The sequence below is a fragment of the Trichomycterus rosablanca genome, chromosome 5, assembly GCF_030014385.1.
Source record: "Trichomycterus rosablanca isolate fTriRos1 chromosome 5, fTriRos1.hap1, whole genome shotgun sequence".
In the NCBI taxonomy this organism is placed as follows: domain Eukaryota; kingdom Metazoa; phylum Chordata; class Actinopteri; order Siluriformes; family Trichomycteridae; genus Trichomycterus; species Trichomycterus rosablanca.
The window spans coordinates 24,190,167-24,211,869 of NC_085992.1; the positions used below are offsets into that span (position 1 = coordinate 24,190,167).

At 37.9% G+C, this 21,703-nt stretch overlaps 1 protein-coding gene across 1 annotated transcript in view; it reads right to left on the minus strand.

Moving 5' to 3' along the window:
• Window positions 1-1,798: 1,798 nt before the first annotated feature.
• bmp5 (bone morphogenetic protein 5) overlaps window positions 1,799-21,703 on the minus strand; it is a 29,023-nt gene continuing 9,118 nt past the window's right edge. Inside the window, exons 3-7 of the mRNA XM_062995873.1 lie at window positions 9,008-9,156; window positions 5,810-6,007; window positions 5,455-5,531; window positions 4,627-4,737; window positions 1,799-4,495 (exon numbers count right to left, since the gene is read on the minus strand). Of these exons, the coding sequence (XP_062851943.1) occupies window positions 4,346-4,495; window positions 4,627-4,737; window positions 5,455-5,531; window positions 5,810-6,007; window positions 9,008-9,156 (685 nt within the window). The 3' untranslated portion in view covers window positions 1,799-4,345. The remainder of the gene's footprint in view (window positions 4,496-4,626; window positions 4,738-5,454; window positions 5,532-5,809; window positions 6,008-9,007; window positions 9,157-21,703) is intronic.

Consider the following 21,703-nt stretch of genomic DNA (forward strand, 5'->3'; position numbering starts at 1 on the left):
CTGTTCATCCCACATCAATCCTCGATTTTAAGTCCAACCTCTGCACCATCTGTCTGTCCACACCACTGCTTTTAATTAAGTGTAATACAGTCTCAACTTCCTGCCATGGAGATTGATGATGACTGATCACACAAGCTTTTCTAATATTGCTATCAAAATTATGTTTGTGAATTTAAACAAGTATGTATGAGCAAGCCATAATGTTATTTACTTTGTTTAGGCATAGATACATTGTAATTAACAAGTACTGTGCCGAAAATATACAACTACAATGGAATAAAGAACTTCATATATATATATATATATATATATATATATATATATAAACTGACTTTATCAGCTCCACTTACCATATAGAAGCACTTTGTAGTTCTACAATTACTGACTGTAGTCCATCTTTTTCTCTGCATGCTTTGTTAGCCCCCTTTCATGCTGTTCTTTAATGGTCAGGACTCTCCCAGGACCACTACAGAGTAGGTATTATTTGGGTGATGGATGATTCTCAGCACTGCAGTGACACTGACATGGTGGTGGTGTGATAGTGTGTGTTGTGCTGGTATGAGTGGATAAGACACAGCAGCGCTGATGAAGTTTTTAAACACCTCACTGTCACTGCTGGACTGAGAATAGTCCACCAACCAAAAATATTCAGCCAACAGCGCCCTGTGGGCAGCGTCCTGTGACCACTGATGAAGTTCTAGAAGATGACCAACTCAAACAGCAGCAATAGACGGGTGATCATAAGTGGAGCTGAAAAAATGGACAGTTAGTGTAGAAACAAGGAGATGGTTTTAATGTTATGGCTGATCAGTATTTATATATACTGTATATAGATATATCATTCTTTTACACATTTTTTCCTGTGATATTTTGCTGCTTTGTAGATTAGGTGGCACTGAGCCATTATTCCAGCATTCAGTCAGCCCTGTGCAGATTTACTACTGTTCCAAGTTTCCTGTATTTGTAGGAAATTGCTCTGTCACTTTAACACATTTCAACAACTTGGCTCATTTGGAATTTCCTAATATTTTGGCAAATAAAACATAATTGTCTTCCAAAATTGTGTATATATAAAAAGTTCATTCTTTCTAACACTACACTTTGTATGTTGATCTGAAATGAATTGTGACAAGTATAAAAAGGAAGCAATTTTTTACACAAATGTTATTTGGGTTACAATTCATTTTGCTTAAATAAACATTTAAAAACTAAAATTAAACTGTGTCATTTCGCTACCTTATACAACCCCAAATCAGAAAAAGTTGGGACAGTATGGAAAATGCAAATAAAATAAAAATGCAGTGTTCCCTACTATTTAGTTTGACTTTTATTTGACTGCAGACAGGATGAACCTGAGATATTTCATGTTTTGTCTGCTTAACTTCATTTCATTTATCAATAAACCTCCATTCCTGTATTTCAGGCCTGCAACACATTCCAAAAGAAATTGGTACAAAAGCAGCATCCAGGAAAGGCTGAGTTTATTGAATGGATATTTGTAATAAATCAAATGAAGTTGACCAGACAAAACATGATATATCTTAGGTTCATCCTGTCTGCAATCAAATCAAAAGTCAAAGTAAATGTAAGAAACCCTGTTTGTGGTTTATTATCTGCATTTTCCATGCTGTCTTAACTTTTTCTGATTTGCGGTTGTAGAATGCTTATTCACCAAGGTAAGCAGCAAACTGCAAAATGAAGCAATAATTAAAATACAAAATAATATAAATGTACATATATAAATGACTAAAAATAAAAACACAGAATAAAGAGAAAAATGACATTACTATGATATTTTTTTGAAAATATATTTAATAACACATTATAATTGTTCTAATAAAGTAAATGCAATATATTTAGCAAAATATATTACTTAAATTACTAATGTAAGGAATAAGAAATCAAACATCCTCATTACTGCTTACTGCACTGATTTTTTAACAGCTTTCAGGTAAGCAGTATCTGCTTTTGGTACCTGCAAGTTTGAACCGGTTCTATGTACATTCTACTTGGTCAGTTTTATTAAAGTTAAACCAAATAAATAAATAATATGGATAGCATTCATGAACTAGTATATACATAACACTGTACATCAAAAGTCAGAACTGGATATTTGCTGTGTGTGTAACTGCAGCATTTTTACTTATACTAATTAGCCTACAGTTAAACTCGAAAATGTACACACACTTTAGGGATTCAGGTATTTTTATTACTTCTGACACCGTTATTTTTCTTTAACATCATGACTGGATAAAGTCTTAGGCCAACATTTGATTTATTGTTGTAGCAATGGTAGAATGGCCATATATTTCTTGGTCACCATATATGCCTTATTAGAATACAGCCATAAAATAAAAAGAGAGACCAGATGAAGACCAGCAAGGATCTGGCTTAGATTCTGGCAGCTTAATCAGGGTGCCGAGTTGACCCTTCTACAGTCTGCAGTCAGAAGAAGCTTGTTTGGAAATTTTTGGAAGGGTAGCAGCCAAGAAACCACTTTTACCACAGGCTTACAAAGACTGGAATAGAGATCAGTGGAAAAGAGTATTATGGAGTGACGAATCCAGTCCAGAGTCCAGTCTTTAACAATATGTGAGAACAAAAGTTGGAGAGAGATGGAAGACAGAGTGTTTGCGGCCTTTAGTGCAATATGGTGGAGGGTCTGTCTGCCAGTGATGTTAGCGATTTTTTTATTTTTTTTATTCTATTTTTATTTTATTTTTTTATTGAATTTTTTTATTGAATTTTTTAAATTGTCAGGTTATTTTAATTAATTTATAGGGAATAGTTTTATTTTCTCTCAGCATGTCTGCGATATATCTCACTATGGATGTCCATTCATCACCTAACACCTAAAACTTAATCCCAGCAAGACAGAACTGATACTTATTCCTGGAGATCAATCTTTAACCCAGGATCTAGTCATCTCTCTTAAAGACCTGCAAATCAAACCATCTGACAAGGCACAAAACCTTGGTGTTGTCCTGGATAACCAGCTGTCCTTCTCTCCTCACGTAGCTAACATGACAAGATCGTCCTGGTTCCTCCTTTACCACATTAAGAAGATTTGTCCACTCAGATTCTTGTTCAATTACTCATAATATCTCGGCTGGACTACTGCAACTCCCTCCTGGCAGGTACTCCCATGTCCACTAGTAAACCCTTGCAACTATCACCCCACTGCTGTGTTCTCTTCACTGGCTTCCTGTAGCTGCCAGCATTCAGTTTAAAACACTGATGCTCGCCTACAAAGCCAATGGACCAGCTCTGTACCATGCAACCGCCGAGCCTCTAGTCTTGCTCGCCTTGATCCTCCACCCAGAACTCAGGGAAGACACGCATCAAGACTCTATTCTGTACTTGCACTCTGTCTGAACATTCGAGTCTCTCAACGTCTTCAAAAGACAATTAGAAACCCACCTCTTTACTAAGCCACTAAGCTGAGAACTAACATGTACTTCTTATTCATTTCTTATTTCCTAAAATAGAGTAGAGTAGGAAATGTTTACTCTGGAAGCACTTCTGTAAGTCGCTCTGGATAAGAGCATCTGCTAAATGTAATTTTTGAACCATGATAATGATCCCAAGCACACTGTCAATGCAGTAAAATCATACTGGAAAAGAAAAACGGCTGATGAAACACTAACAGTCATGGACTGGCCTCCACAGAGTCCAAACCTGAATATTATAGAGGCAGCATGGTATTACCTGAACAGAGAAATAAATAAAAGACAGCCTAAAGAACTCAGAGAAGTGTTAAAAAGTTAATCACTTATTATCAAGGCAAAAGAATGTTCCACCAAGTACTGAGGATAGGGCTAAATAATAGTTCACATGCGCATTTCTCAAAAATACTAGATGTTTTTTTTCATTTCAACTGTTCTCCAAGTGGCTTTCAAAGCTGTAGTTGAGATTTAAGTGGCTGATTTTAAAAATGGGGCTTCTGTATTGTAAAACAGCTTGAAATCCTCACATGTTACGTAAAGCTTGGCTGACTGTGAATTGTGACACCTTTGTTCCAACAGCAGTTTTCATGGCAGATTACTTTTTAAATGACATATTTTTTACCTAAAATCTGCAATACACTAAAACTCTAACCCCAACCCTTCCAATCATTCAATCAAAGAAAAAGAACAATTGTAGAAATTCTTAAAATTCCAAGACTACTACTGACATACATAACCTTATTCATGTACGTATGTACAATTTAGACCTCAACTGAAAAGTCCAAGATTTTGAAAAGACTTTTAGTTTATAAACCCCACCATTACTGTGTTAATATATCCCATACCAGGCTTAATCTATGTTCACAAAACATACAACCAAACATGTATGGTCTTCACCTTCAGTGGCACCCACAAGATCTGACTACCATGTTGCGGTACTTCTTTAAAATTACATTGGAGCTGTCATCGAAGTAAAGTACAGATATGGCATTTAGTTTGGTTGGGGCACAGCAGGGCTTTGGCACGTTATCAGGAAACATAAGATGGACCTGTGGTTGGAAAATAAACAAAAATGGTAAAAAAAATTATTAATAAGTTATATGCATATTATACATGTTGGTATTGAATTGAACGGATAGAATACAACAGGTGTAACACTGGTATGTCAAACAATACCCACCAATGTCTGAACAATTGCATGATTTGTTGCATTCATGTGTGCGTTGAGCGGAAACGAGCATTCTCCATCGCAGTAAAAAGCTGCATAACCTTCAGGAGCAATAATCCAATCCTTTAGAGAGAAGAGAGATAAAGATTAAAAAAGAGGAACATATTACTAAGAACATTATGTCTTATACACCGATCAGCCATAATATTAAAACCACCTCCTTGTTTCTACACTCACTGTCCATTTTATCAGCTCCACTTACCAAATAGAAGCACTTTGTAGTTATATAATTACTGACTGTAGTCCATCTGATTCTCTGCATGCTTTGTTAGCCCCCTTTTATGCTGTTCTTCAATGGTCAGGACTCTTCCAGGACCATGACAGAGCAGGTATTATTTAGGTGGTGGATCATTCTCTGCACTGCAGTGACACTGACATGGTGGTGGTGTGTTAGTGTGTGTTGTGCTGGTATGAGTGGATCAGACACAGCAGTGCTGCTGAAGTTTTTAAATACCGTGTCCACTCACTGTCCACTCTATTAGACACTCCTACCTAGTTGGTCCACCCTGTAGATGTAAAGTCAGAGACGATCGCTCATCTATTACTGCTGTTTGAGTTGTTCATCTTCTTGACCATTGAAGAACAGAGTAAAAGCAGGCTAAAAAAGTGTGTAGAGAAACAGATGGACTACAGTCAGTAATTGTAGAACTACAAAGTGCTCCTATATGGTAAGTGGAGCTAATAAAATGGACAGTGAGTTTAAAACAAGGAAGTGGTTTTAATGTTATGGCTGATCAGTGTATATTTACATTTCCTTATTTATTTTCATGTGTCCCATACCTGCCAGCCTAATTCACGGAAGCTAACATAAAGCTCATGCTTCTTACAGGCCTGCTTCTGCTCGCTGGTGTTTTGATCTAGATAAAGACAACAAAAACCCACCATCAGTGTTCAAACACATAGTCATTTAATGTTGTTTAGTCTACCCCTGCATGGGTGGGCTTAGTAGCTAACCCTCATGCACATTTCCTCTGTATGTCAAGCTGCCAGAAGGAATGCACCCAAAAATAAAATTGGGTCAGACTTCTGCTATATGCTGATAGATTTTTAATACACACATTTTAAAACACGTACTTAATATAGTGCAGTCCCAGTGGAATCTACAGCCTGGTGACAAGTTTTAATAACATTATACCTTCAACCCTGGGAGCCTGGGAGGTTTTCTGTTGAGTTCTGCTTTTGTTCCTGCTAGGATTCTTTCTCTTCCCCCCTGTGGCTCTTACAGAGCGCAGCAACACCTCACTGGCTTTGAAAAATGCGACAAGAAAAGGCTGCTTGGATTGTGGCCCACTCCTGCCAATGATCCCAGCTGACTTCATGTTAATGCTCCGACCTATATATTTAAACAGTCAAAACACATCAACAAAAAAGGAAACATTATATGCATTTTAAATAAAAAAAAATGTTTTAAAAATAAATGGTGAAGCTCATATGGTGTATATCAGTCTAGAAATGGTTACAGAGCTATTGGCTCTAAATTTAAAGCTTTTTTGAGAAAAGTGGAAACTACTGCTAAGAAAGAAATGAAGTGCACCTGGATAGTGCTAGACTTTATCATAAACAGTAATTTATGTAATTTACTTATTATAATTTATCTACAGGGGGCTCATTATTTTTTGTTGTAGTAGGTACATTACACCAGTAGCTAAACATGTTGGGGGAGGTGTGAAGATTTGGGAGTGCCTTGCTGCATCAGACTTGTCATGTGAGAAAGTTAGGACAACCCATGTGAACCTTTGTCTTTTTGAACATATTTAAACATATGGACTGAGAGATGGAGCTTATTTCATTAAACAAATAAAACTGAAAAAAAATACTTTTAAACTCAAGTTGGAAATTGATTGTGAGGAAAAAGTTAGGACACCCTATGCCCTAATAGCTGGTATTTCCCCCTTTGGCTGAAATAACCTCTATTAGACAGTTCCCATAACCATCTACCAGTCTCTGACATCGACTGTGAAAAAGTTTTCCCACTCCTCCATGCAGAATTTCTTCAGCTGTGTGAGGTTAGAGGGGTTTCTTGCATCCACAGCCCGTTTCAAATCACCCCACAGCATCTCAATAGGATTAAGATCTGGGCTTTGACTTGGCCATTCCAGAACTCTCCATTTCTTTCTTTTGAACCATTCCTTGGTGGATTTACTGGAATGTTTTGGGTTGTTGTCATGCTGCATGGTCCACCTCCGCTTCAGCTTCAATTTTTGGACAGATGGTCTTACATTTTCCTCAAGCACCCTCTGATACAGTGCTTCAATCATGCATTCATTATGGATTCTATAATGGAGAGCTTGCCAGGCCCTGCTGCTGCAAAGCAGCCCCAAACCATGACATTTCCACCTCCATGCTTCACAGTTGGTATGAGGTTCTTGTGCTCAAATGCTGTGTTTGGTTTGCGCCAAACATGTCTTCTGTTACTGTGCCCAAATAATTCAACTTTGGATTCATCTGTCCAAAGCACATTGTTCCAGAAGTCCTGGTCTTTGTCTAGGTGTTCTCTGGCAAATTTTAGTCTTGCCCTGATGTTTTTTTTACAGCAAGCGTTTCCTCCTTGCACATCTCCCATGAAAATCAAACTTGTGCAGTCTCTTGCTGATGGTAGATGCATGTACCTTGACATCAACTGTGGAAAGAGCTACCTGTAGGTCCCGTGATGACATTGTAGGATTATTGGAGACTTCTTTATGCATCTTGCGATCTGCTCTTGGGCTGAACTTGCTAGGACAGCCTGAACTGGCCATGTTGGCAGTTGTTTTAAATGTTCACCACTTGTAAATGATTTTCCGGACAGTGGAATGGCTGATTTCTAATTGTTTTGAGATCGTTTTAAATTTCTTCCCAGACTCATATGCATCTACAACCTTCTTTCTGAAGATCTCAGAGGGCTCTTTAGATCTCACCATGGTGATAACACTCACTTCAACAATCAAGAGCAAACCAAACTAATGTCTGAGGTTTAAATAAAACTCCAATGTCCTCTAACGATGCTCTAATCATTGCAGCTGATGTGGTGCACTGGATTCTAATTTTAGACATTTTAAGTAGTAATAAATGTGGGGGTGTCCTAACTTTTCCTCACAATAAATTTCCAGTTTTGTTCATTACATTTTACAATTTGTGTTTAAAAGTATTTTTTTTTAAACATTTTTATTGTTTAGTTATATAAGCTCAATCTCTCTGTACTGTTCAAATGAAGCTCAAATGTCCATATGTTTAAATATGTTAAAAAAAGACAAAGGTTCTAATGAGGTGTCCTAACTTTTTCACATGACTGTATATAGACTCATGCCTCACAATGCACTTTCCACATCTTTCAAACTTTCTAACTTTATATAGATCGACATTTAGATTATAGATACAACAAATATTAGTTTTAGTGCAGCATACACTTCATTCAAAATCATAAATGCTTGTTCAGTACAATCCTGCTTTTACACTGAAATTGAAAACTTAATTAAACACAAATATGCTGGTTGTTCAAAGCCCAACTGTTTTATGGCAGATTTAACTGAATTGTTCGTAATTAATGCCATACTATCCTACTGTATATTATTATTAATACTGTAAAAAAAAAGCATTCTGTGTGCTCATTGCCTGTAGTACAGCTGCAATGCAGCTGAAAAACATCCAGTGAACATCCAGTGTAACCTCGATTTCTACACAAAACTTCATGCAGTCAAGTCAACACTCTTGATTTAAAAGGCAATGACATCACATACAAAGAACACACAAATACAATATTTAAATAGGTGGTTTGCTTGTATTAGTTTGTTCTAGAGTTCTAGATAATTACAGTGTTACAGATATACTGTTATTGGCATGAATTTGTGTGGCGACATCTCACAAAAAAGGCTGACTTTAAAACCTAAGAACAACCTAAGCAGTCTTTTTGTTAAGCAGTTGGCAATTAGAACATGATAAACACAGAACATTAAAGTCAAATTATTATTATTATTAAGAAATATGACACTGGTTTATCAAGTAATTTAATTTCATGTACTTTGCACACTTAATTATAGTTACAACAAAATGGACATTGTTTTGAAATCCTTTTTAAAACTGGCAAGCACTTGATAATTAGGGAATCGGAGTCAAAACAGGAATCTATTAACCCTCTAGTCAAATTACTAGACATAGCCACAACAAACAGCATTTATGTAAGTGGAACTAAAAATGGTAAAACACATATTTTATCATTTAATTCAATTCCCAATTAAAGGGACCTGTGTTTTATATTGTTTACTTCAGTAAAACTGTTAAAACTGACTTTACTCTTAGACATTTTCAGCAGCACAATGCTGCGTTTCTTTATAATGAACTTATGTTATTGCCTTACCATCCATGGTCTCTACGCTGAGCTGTAGTCCCATGTTCTGCTGCGGGTTAAGCACCCAGTGATTGCTAGTGGCTGTGATGTCAAACACCAGCCACCCCCCATCTGACGCCCGAATCTTCTTTGAATCAAGCAAAAATGTTTCTGCATCCCTAAATAGCAAATTCAGATACAGAAATACAGATACTGCTGTTAGACAGTGCATTATACATCGTGATTATAAAATGACTTTTTTTATTTCTACATTTCTAAATAAAGTTGTATATTTTTAGAAAATGTAGAAAATATATATAAAATAATATAAAATATTTTTAATATAAATAATATTTTTTTATATATTTTATATTATAAAATGTTTATTTATTTATTTTTCTATTTTTTGCTTATAAAATTGCTATTCTAAATTGTGCTTATAAAGTGGGAAGAACAAGTAAGCAAACACATAAAAATAACATGGATTTCTGCACCGATTACAAAAAATATGGTCTGATTGAAGTCACAGCTATAGACAGTGTGTTTAACAGGTGCTTTGCCTATTAAATAAAGGCACTGACGAATCTGTTCCCCATAAGAAAGATTGGTAAGAGTGAACCATGCCTTGAGACAACTCAGAAAATCTCAGAAGCCATACTAGAGAAATGCATGAAGCTGGAAAAAGCTACAAAAAATTGCTAAAGACCTGGGTGTAATCAAAATGGAGAATATTCATGGATTTTGCAATACTTAGGAGTGAGCGTGCTGTTAATATCACTCTGAATAAAAAAGAACCCAAAGGTAACAGCAAAATCAAAAATGACCACAAGCTAAACAGTTATTGGGTGATGCAACAAAACTTTGACCTTAAAGCACACATGTAAATCAACAAAAATGAAGATTTTTGTTTTGTAATGGCCAAGTTATGCCTAGTTCACACTACACGATTTTTGCCCTGATTTTCGCTCGCCAACTGATCGCCGCTAGATTTGCCAGCTCAATGACTCGATCCGAGCAACTGAGGAGAGATATCTAGCATGTTAAATATCTGGCTATCAGTTGGCTATCATTCGACTAGCAGGGGAGGAGTTGTAAAACTTGGGACCGGGGCATAATATAGTTTATATCAGAATACATCAGCACACACACGTTTTACAGTATTTCTGACCTTATCATTCTCGACAAAACATAATACGAACATTGCATTGCAAAAAATATTTATTAACCTTCAACTCACTACAGAAAAATCCATGCTGTTCGCGTAGCCAAATCCACTCAGATTTATTTATTTTTATTCTTTGCTTTTACGCTGCACATCAGCGCACAAACAACTTTGATCGCTCGCTTATTGTTGATGTGCATTTTTGGATTTAGTATAGTTAGACCCCTCGTCACTTCTCGCGTGTGTTTTCGTGACAAAACGTAGTTTGGGAGACCAGACAGACTGATCTGTGATTCCTCCTGGTGATAGATCGTGTAGTGTGTAATCCCCTATAGCCGATCAGTCGTGTAGTGTGAAAACCACAACGACTGAAAAGACTCCCAAATGCAAGAGATCCAGTTGTGTAGTGTGAACTGTACAGCGATCTGAAGAACTTGAAAGTTGTGTAGTGTGAACTTGGCTTAAGAGTCCAGACCTTAAGCCTATCAAGCTGCTTTTACATGATCTGAGGAGGGCTGTGCATGCTAGGCATCCTAAAATACTGATGAACTTAAACACATTTGCAGAAAGGGAGGAATGATAAAATGATAAATGATGAAAATCCTCCTCAACACTGTGCAAACTGCATCTGTAGGAAACATTTGGTGGAACTAAAGGGGGCTCTACTTTAGAGGTCTTTAAACTTTTTGTCTTGCAATACCCTCCTCCCTGCCTAAAAAAATGGTCAAGTATCGCAACCCCACTCTTTTCCAATCCACTGATTTGACATGATACTGTAATGGCTAACTTCCCTTAGGCATTAACCACACCATAGAACATAAAGAAGAAGCTAAGATGCAACAATTATAAAGTTTTAACAACAAGAAGTGTAATGCAAAAAATGTAATTAAATAAACATGTCAGAGCAGCCAATCTGTGTGGGGACTGAAGGGAAAGGGGAGGAGAGGAAGAAAACATTTGCACCCACACACTTTTGCATTTTTTGCACAAAAAGTTATTATATTTCCAGGTTTATTAACTTGATCGGGATGTCTTGTTTTAAGATGCCTTTTTATGTTGACTGGTTTTAAACTATATGCCAGAAAATCACAGCAAAAGCACACATTGTAAATGCTCCATTCATGTTCGACATTGCATGTGAAGTCATATCTTATACACCTATTAGGCATAACATTATGACCACCTTCCTATTATTGTGTTGGTCCTGCTTTTGCTGCCAAAACAGCCCTGTACATGGGCTAGAACAATGCTTAGGTAGGTGGTACATGTCAAAATAACATCCACATGGATGGCAGAACCCACGGTTTCCCAGCAGAACATTGCCCAAAGCATCACACTGCCACCGCCGGCTTGCCTTCTTTTCATAGTGCATCCTGGTGTAATGTGTTCCCCAGGTAAGCGACGCACACGCACCCGGCCATACACGTGATGTAAAAGAAAACGTGATTGATCAGACCAGGCCACCTTCTTCCATTGCATTGCTCTTTGGTCCAGTTCTGATGCTCACATGCTCATTGTTGGCGCTTTCGGCAGTGGACAGGGGTCGACATGGGCACCCTGACTGGTCTGCGAATATGCAGCCCCATACACAACAAACTGTGATGCACTGTGTATTCTGACACCTTTCTATCAGAAACAGCATTAACTTCTTCAGCAATTTGAGCTACAGTAGCTTGTCTGTCGTCGTGTCGGACCACACAGACCAGCCTTCGCTCCCCACGTGCATTAGTGAGCCTTGGCTGCCCATGACCCAGTCGCCGGTTTACCACTGTTCCTTCCTTGGACCACTTTTGATAGATACTGACCACTGCAGACCGGGAACACCTCACAAGAGCTGCAGTTTTGGAGATGCTCTGACCCAGTCATCTAGCCATCAAAATTTGTCCCTTGTCAAACTCGCTCAAATCCTGACGCTTGCCCATTTTTCCTGCTTCTAACACATCACTTTGAGGATAAAATGTTCACTTGCTGCCTAATATATCCCACCCACTAACAGGTAACGTGATGAAGAGATAATCAGTGTTATTCACTTCACCTGTCAGTGGTCATAATGTTATGCCTAGTCGGTGTATATTGTTTCTGATAGCCCCGACAGGGCTTATTATATGTTTTTTTCTTCTGGAGCCACCGTTTCATCTTTTTTTTTTTCCTTCAGTAAAGCAGGAAAGATAAGTTTGCCTACACAGGCTATTCGGTCAATCTCTTTACTCTGGAGGAACAGTAAGGAAACACTCTTAATTGCACATCTCTGGGCTGCTGAATAGTTTTGAAAGTGATTGATTTGAATGTAAAAAACATTATTTAAAAAACAGACAGAACATCATAATGCGACTCTTCCTGTACATAAATTCCATATATACCGTATACATCTATAGATCTTGTTCATACCACTACTATTTACCCACTGTAAATAATGTATATCATAGATACTGTATATCCTGCACTTTCTGGTTATTGCACTTCTGGTTAGATGCTAAACTGCATTTCGTTGCCTTGTACTTGTACATGTGTAATGAAAATAAAGTTGAATCTAATCTAATCTAATCTAATTATATTTACCAACTTGTTCAGTCTGCACCATGGATGTTACTCGGTGTGCTTAATAAGACACATTAACAGTACACACAATCTGTGTGCTACTTGTTTAGTTAAATTTTGTTAGTCTAGGTCACACCTGAGCACTAGGCTTACCCTTTTGGCTGTCCCCAACAGGCCCGCATGAGGTCAGTGGCGATTAAAAATCAGACGTAAATAAATGTACATCACACATGCAGTACAACAGGATTGTTTTAATTTTGAAGTGACCGCTATTTCTTTAAATTTACGCGTGTGTGAGAAAAGACTGCATCTTTTCATCTGCACGAGGCGAGTTCATATGCCGATCGGCTTTGTGCATGGAGAGCCACACCCTGATTAGCATTATTCCTCGACTCAGTCATAATTCATTTAGGTATGAGGTTCCTATCTGGCTGTATCCTACCCTATGTACAACAGCCAATCGTTGTTCATGTAGCCGCCCAGCCCAGCTGGATGACAGAACTGACATTCAATACGATGTATTTCGAAATCCCAGCTCTGGTGTGCTAGCGTGTTTTACCACTGTTTTTATTTACTAAGTCAGATGTAAACATTTTAAATCTAGGGTTTAAATCACCATTACGGTACTAAACACAGAACAATACAAGAACTTTTTATTACGTTTTACACATCCATGACTGGAGCGGTCAAGATCAGCTTTGTCATTTCCAAAAACTAAATCCAAATATAACAAAGGACTGAAACAGCAAATGAGGTAATTAGACTCCATAACCATAACATTAAAACCACCTTCTTGTTTCTACACTCACTGTCCATTTTATCAGCTCCACTTACCATATAGAAGCAATTTGTAGTTCTACAATTACTGACTGTAGTCCATCTATTTTTGTACATACCTTTTTAGCCTGCTTTCACCCTGTTATTCAATGGTCAGGACCCCCACAGGACCACCGCAGAGCAGGTATTATTTAGGTGGTGGATGATTCTCAGCACTGCAGTGGCAATGACATGGTGGTGGTGTGTTAGTGTGTGTTGTGCTGGTATGAATGGATCAGACACAGCAGTGCTGCTGGAGTAATTAAATACTGTGTGCACTCACTGTCCACTCTATTAGACACTCCTACCTAGTTGGCCCACCTTGTAGATGTAAAGTCAGAGACGATCGCTCATCTATTGCTGCTGTTTGAGTTGGTCATTTTCTAGACCTTCAACAGTGGTCACAGGACGCTGGCCATGGAGCGCTGTTGGCTGGATATTTTTGGTTGGTGGACTATTCTCAGTCCATCAGTGACAGTGAGGTGTTTAAAAACTCCAGCAGCACTGCTGTGTCTTATCCACTCATAGCAGCACCATGTCAGTGTCACTGCAGTGCTGAGAATGATCCACCACCCAAATAATACCTGCTCTGTAGTGCTCTGTAGTGGTCCTGTAGGACCATTGAAGAACTGGGTGAAAGCAGGCAAAAAAGTATGTAGAGAAACAGATGGACTACAGTCAGTAATTGTAGAGCTACAAAGTGCTTCTATATGGTAAGTGGAGCTGATAAAATGGACAGTGAGTGTAGAAACAATGAGGTGTCGTAGTGTTATGCCTGATCAGTGTACTTTACTGCTTTTTATAAAGAGATACAACTAATATTGAGCAAAATTAAGTTCACCCTATTGGTCCGGCCCTCCACAACAGTCCCAGTTTCTTATGTGGCCCCTTGGAAAATGTAATTGCCCACCCCTGGTCTAGGTTATTTCAAAGGGTTCACTTACTTTTCTTGCAAATGTATACTAGCCAATAAATACATAAGATTAAAATGAGTTTCTTCTTAGCATTTATTTGTCCTTTTTGGAATTGATTTTGTCAACAGTCCTGTTAATCTAATGTTGCGATGTTTTAAAACAGCCTATAGACCACACACTGAGAGAGGAGACAAAGCCCCCAAATCTGACAGTTTAACAGGCCCAGGCCTGCCACACACTCACAAACATACTCACACACATACAACACAAACCACATACGTAGAAACACACACACACACACACACACACAGTTTAGTTCTAACCACCCTCCACAAACTAAAACCATTTTAGACCAGGATTGTTCTCTAGTGTGGTTGTCCCTTCTTTTAATCTTTCTAATATAATCATACTAAATCCCAGGTGCTCACTTTATGCCCTCAAACAGATCACATTACAAATGTGTTTTCACAACATGTTTAATACGATCTATGTCTGTAGCAAAACTCTGAAGCAGGACTAAACAAAAAAAAAATTAAATACACCCTGGACATGGTACTATTTCATCACAGTACTATTTCATTTCTTTTTAAACCTAGGGGTAATTTAGCACAATCAATATACACTGATCAGCCATAACATTAAAACCACCTTCTTGTTTCTACACTCACTGTCCATGTTATCAGCTCCACTTACCATATAGAAGCACTTTGTAGTTCTACAATTACTGACTGTAGTCCATCTATTTCTCTACATACCTTTTTAGCCTGCTTTCACCCTGTTCTTCAATGGTCAGGACCCCCACAGGACCACAACAGAGCAGGTATTATTTAGGTGGTGAATCATTCTCAGCACTGCAGTGACACTGACATGGTGGTGGTGTGTTAGTGTGTGTTGTGCTGGTATGAGTGAATCAGACACAGCAGCGCTGCTGGAGTTTTTAAATACCGTGTGCACTCACTGTCCACTCTATTAGACACTCCTACTTAGTTGATCCACCTTGTAGATGTAAAGTCAGAGACAATCGCTCATCTATTGCTGCTGTTTGAGTTGGTCATCTTCTAGACCTTCATCAGTGGTCACAGGACGTTGTCCACGGGGCAGTGACAGTGAGGTGTTTAAAAACTCCATCAGCATTGCTGTGTCTTACCCACTTATACCAGCACAACACACACTAACACACCACCACCGTCAGTGTCACTGCAGTGCTGAGAATGATCCACCACCTACATAATACCTGCTCTGTAGTGGTCTTGGGAGAGTCCTGACCATTGCAGAACAGCATGAAATGGGCTAACAAAGCGTGCAGAGAAACAGATGGGCTACAGTCAGTAATTGTAGAACTACAAAGTGCTTCTACAACCCCTGGCAAAAATTATGGAATCACCACTCTTGGAAGATGTTCTGTCAATTGTTTAATTTTGTAGAAAAAAAATAAATCACAGACATGCCACAAAACTATCATTTTTCAAAATGTCAACCTTCTGGCATTAAGAAACAATAAAAAAAAGAAACAAATATAATAGTTGTGGTCAGTCACAATTGCTTTTTTTAGATCAAGTAGAGGAAAAAAATATGGAATCACTCAAATCTGAGGAAAAAATTATGGAATCACTCTGTAATTTGCAGTTTAAAAACAAAACATCTGCAGCAGATTAGATTTGCTAATTGTTCTTCAGTTTAAAAAGAGTGCTTACACCTCGGAGAGCTGTTGCACAAAGCAGATTGTCATGAATCATGGTTCCAACACAAGATATGTCAGTTGAAACAAATGAGAGGATTATAAAATTCCTTCAAGAAGATAAATCATTGTGGAATGTCGCAAAAGATGTTGGTTGTTCCCAGTAAGCTGTGTTTAAAATCTGGACCAAGTACAAACAAAATGGGAAGGTTGTAAAAGGGAAGCATACTGGTAGACCAAGTAAGACATCAAAGCATCAAGATAGAAAACTTCTTGAAAACAGAAAATGCACAACAAAACAAATGAGAAACAAGTGGCCGGAAAGTGGAGTCAATGTCTGTGACTGAACTGTAAGAAATCACCTAAAAGAAATGGGATTTACATACAGAAAAGCCAAACAAAAGCCACCATTAACACCTAAAAAGAAAAGAACAAGGTTAAAGTAGGCTAAAGAAAAGCAACCGTGGACTGTGGGTGACTGGATAAAAGTGATCTTCAGTGATGAATCGCGAATCTGCATTGGGCAAGGTGATGATGCTGGAACTTTTGTTTGGTGTCTGTCCAATGAAATTTATGAAGATAACTGCCTAAAGAAAACATGTTAATTTCCACAGTTGTTGATGATATGGGCCTGCATGTTGGGTAAAGGCACAGGGGAGATGGTCTTCAATAAATGCCAAAGTCCACATTGAAATTTTGGACGCTTTTCTTATTCCATCAGTTGAAAGGATGTTTGGTGATGATGACTTCATTTTTCAAGATGATAATGCATCTTGCCATAGGGCAAAGGACGTGAAAACTTTCCTTCAAGAAAACATATAATGTCAATGGCATGGCCTGCAAATAGTCCGGATCTCAATCCATTTGAAAATCAAAAATTGAAGAAAATGGTCAATGACAAGGTTCCAACCTGCAAAGCTGATCTGGCAACAGCAAGAGACAGTTGAAGGCAGATTGATGAAGAATACTTTTTGTCATTAGTTAACTCCATGCCTCATAGAGTTTAAACCATTATAAAAGCCAAAGGTGGTGCAACAAAGTAATAATGGTGCAGTGTTTTCTAATGATTCCATAATTTTTTCCTCAGATTTGAGTGATTCCATATTTTTTTCCTCTACTTGATCTAACAAAAAGCAATTGTGACTGACCACAACTATTATATTTGTTTCTTTTTTTATTGTTTCTTAATGCCAGAGGGTTGACAGTTTGAGAAATGATAGTTTTGTGGCATGTCTGTGATTTATTTTTTTTCTACAAAATTAAACAATTGAAAGAACATCTTCCAAGAGTGGTGATTCCATAATTTTTGCCAGGGGTTGTATATGGTAAGTGAAGCCGATAAAATGGACAGTGTGTGTAGAAACAAGGAGGTGGTTTTAATGTTATGGCTGATTGGTGTATCTTTTGCAAGTTTTGAGAGGTGGAAGAAAACAAGGTACAGAGGAAACCCAGATGAATATAGGGAGAATATACAAAACTACCATTGTGCTGCCATGGCACTTAGTTATTAACAAATTACATCCAGTATTCAGTTAAATTTCCTACCTGCAAATAATGTGAGATATGCTAAGTACGCATCCTGCTAGCCACAACCTGATCAGGATAAAACGGTTAATGAAAAGGAAATTAGCAGCAAGTGGCGCAGTGGGTAAGACAGCACTATCACCTCACAGCCGACCGACCATCCTTTCTAAGTAAAGTTTGCATGTTCTTTCTGTAACCACGTGGGTATCCTCCTACAAGTCTAAAAACATGCATTCAGGCCAGTTGAAGCTACTAAAAATTACCCCTACGTGTAAATGTGTGTAAATGTATGTGCATTGTGTGTCTCTATGGGGTGTTTCCTGCCTTTCAGCTCTTGATTTGGACCCACTGAGACCCTGACCAGGATAAAGTGGTGGCAAACAGACAATGAATGTTAAATGAATGAATGAATTCAAATATAATGTTTTGTAAATTTGACAAATACAAGCTAATTCACTTTACTGGCTTTGGGATGGGATGGCAGAAAGCCTCTAGGCATATTTAAACAGCATGTTCATAAACATTCATGGCATACAATTATAACGCTAAAACTAAACTGTGTTTAAATAGATTTGTTATAATGGTTTAAAATGACAGGGGTTGTGGTGATTAATGTTGATGTTTATGGGAAACTGAGATTGGCTGCTGATTTCAGGCCCTCAGGTCAATAGTTTGCTTTAAACCAGTTTGCTTTAAACCATGTAGCATCCCAGGAGACCCATATGTCTCATTCACAGTGTGAGCACAATGCATGGTAATCGTCTGTCCATTTGTGACTGAAGATAAACCACAGGCTTCCTTTCTGGACCATTATAACTGTAAAGGGACAGGTGGGCTGGTGAGCACTTTCCAGAAATGTGGATCTACTCACTTGGCGGCCGTTATTAGGAGCACATGGTCATGTTTGAAATGTGAGTGGTCTGACAAAGCAGCAGAGATAGACTGAAAGCGTTAACTGATGGGCTTCCGAGACTTCATAAGTGGATGGAACTTGCAAATGAGCTGTTAATGGAAACCTCTGATCTCTGGGTTTCATGTGGGAGTATAAACGGTGTGAGTGAGGCAGAGCAGGGTTCGAGTAGAAAGGCAGCTAATGGAGGGGGATGACAAAACCACGCAAAGTGCACATGATTTCCGAGACCATAGAAACACAAAAGTATGTGGCCAGAGTATGACACAAACATGCAGCACGCTAATAGATAAGATAAAGCACATAAGCACAGCTGGCTCCAACTCATGTTTAAGTGGGGTTTCAGAATGTGATTGTTTTCTACTCGCCCATTCATTACATCTGTTCATCATAAACTGCAACAGTGCTGCGACAGACCTCCCATGCTTCATAATATCAACATTTTTTTTTTTTATTCTAGCCAATAATGCCACAACATATTTACAATTCTGACTAAAACACAGGGCTTTATATTACTGTGGTCTGTAATGCCCACTCCCTCCATTTAATTGTTAGGGACACAGCTTACAACTTTTCATGTATTTATATTGCCCCAATTCCAAATGTACTTGTAAGGAATCATATCTAGTTGAACCTTGCTTAAGCTGGGTAAACTAGGTACTTATACACTGATCAGCCATAATATTAAAACCACCTTCTTGTTTCTACACTCACTGTCCATTTTATCAGCTCCACTTACCATATAGAAGCACTTTGTAGTTCTACAATTACTGACTGCAGTCCATCTGTTTCTCTGCATGTTTTTTTAGCCCCCTTTCATGCTGTTCTTCAATGGTCAGGACTCTCCCAGGACCACTACAGAGTAGGGCTGCAACGATCCATATTTTTTGCTCTCGTTAATGAGAGCATTCATTCTAAATAATAAGCCTCATCCACTTAATGATAGTTAGCTCAGCAGATAATTCAGTTAAGATATTTAACCTGTTATGGTTTAGTTGGCATAGCCAGTACACTATTTGTAATAAACTATGATACATAGCCTTCAGTTTGTGATAATTAATACAGCTTTCTCTTTTGCTCTTTCTATTAATAGCACTAAGCAATGGAGTGTGGATGAGAAGAGAAGAAATTCATGCACCCCTCACATGGCTGAGGTCTTCACAGACAGCATTCACATGTTTCTCAACGACATGTTATGTTTTTGACTTCCAGAGTGATAACTTCTGAAACATAACAGTTTCTAATGCTGTCCAAAGCTTTCTTATTAAATTGAATTTTTTTTATTGTGATTGTGTATTAATGTTTCAAATCTATTTAATTAAACTATCAAGCTTAAGTTTCATATTCATGTTTCATGGGTCATTATTTTAATTTGATATTGGAACTTAAATAACATAACAGGGTTTTATGTTAAGGCAGAGATGGAGGGTATGACATAAATAATCGCTGACTAGTCGACTAATCGGAAAAAATAATCGTCAGATTAGTCGACTACTAAAATAATCGTTAGTTGCAGCCCTACTACAGAGTAAGTATTATTTAGGTGGTGGATCATTCTTAGCACTGCAGTGACACTGACATGGTGGTGGTGTGTTAGTGTGTGTTGTGCTGGCATGAGTGGATAAGACACAGCAGCCCTGATGGAGTTTTTAAACACCTCACTGTCACTGCTGGACTGAGAATAGTCCACCAACCTAAAATATCCAGCCAACAGCGCCCCGTGGCCAGCGTCCTGTGACCACTGATGAAGGTCTAGAAGATGACCAACTCAAACAGCAGCAATAGATGAGCGATCATCTCTGACTTTACATCTACAAGGTGGACCAACTAGGTAGGAGTGTCTAATAGAGTGGACAGTGAGTGGACACGTTATTTAAAAACTCCAGCAGTGCTGCTGTGTCTGATCCACTCATACCAGCACAACACACTAACACACCACCATGTCAGTGTCACTGCAGTGCTGAGAATGATCCACCACCTAAATAATACCTGTTCTGTGGTGGTCGTGTGGGGGTCCTGACCATTGAAGAACAGGGTGAAAGCAGGCTAAAAAAGTATGTAGAGAAATAGATGGACTACAGTCAGTAATAGTAGAACTACAAAGTGCTTCTATATGGTAAGTGGAGCTGATAAAATGGACAGTGAATGTAGAAACAAGGAGGTGGTTTTAATGTTATGGCTGTTCAGTGTATATCTCTATATTTGAATCTTTTAAGAACATTTTATTTAAAAGTACTATAAAACACTAACCCAGTAAATCATGATAAACATATAACACTATTATGTAAGATAATATGTAAGAATTTTAAATTCTTTAATTGTCAGGCATTATTTGTTTTATTTAACAAAATGTCTTTAAAAAGTACTAGGTTCCAAATTCCTCCAAATTGAGGATGACAAAATGTATGGTTAAACATTCCAAGAGTGGTAAAGGTTACAGGACCTGTCAAAATAATATACTGAGAAAACATACAGCATCTGTTAAATAAGAGCAAGCTAAATAAGTCTTAAACATTTCACAAGTGAAAGCCTGCAGTGGAAATGGAACCAGAATAAATCACTAATGTGTATACTGTATTTCAAATGGTTTATATAAACACCTGTATTGCTGCATATTGTGTAATCCATGCATTTTTAGGCTAACTCTGTATATTAGCTGACAGGTGTGCGTTACAATCATTGTCAGTATTTCAATGGTGACAAATTACACTCTTAAAACTTCCTGAATCATGCTGCTTAATCACCACTAGAGAAGACTCCAGACAGACTCCAGACACACACAAGTGTAAACAGGATGTCCTTTTATTTTCTGCCTGATTTCCTAACCAGTGTTTAAAAGATCTGGAATGGCCTGAAAAGTCTTAAAGGTTTCAGTGAGAAAATGTAACCCAGAATGTCACTCATGCTTTGTAAAATTAACCCAGGCAGTGCTGAAATTATATATCAAACTAATGTATTAAAAAAAATAATAATCTAATTGTCAGTTGACCACTTTAGTCTGTGCAACAAATTCCAGTAAATCTATCAAAACATACATGGGCTGTCATGGTAATTTCTGATTTGCTTGCTATAGTGTATTACATAATGAATAAAATTTTAATAATTTGGGAATAAGCAGTCCGTCAAACAACATTTCAACATGATTTAAACTGACTTGATCTTAATGCAAGGGGTGGCACAGTGG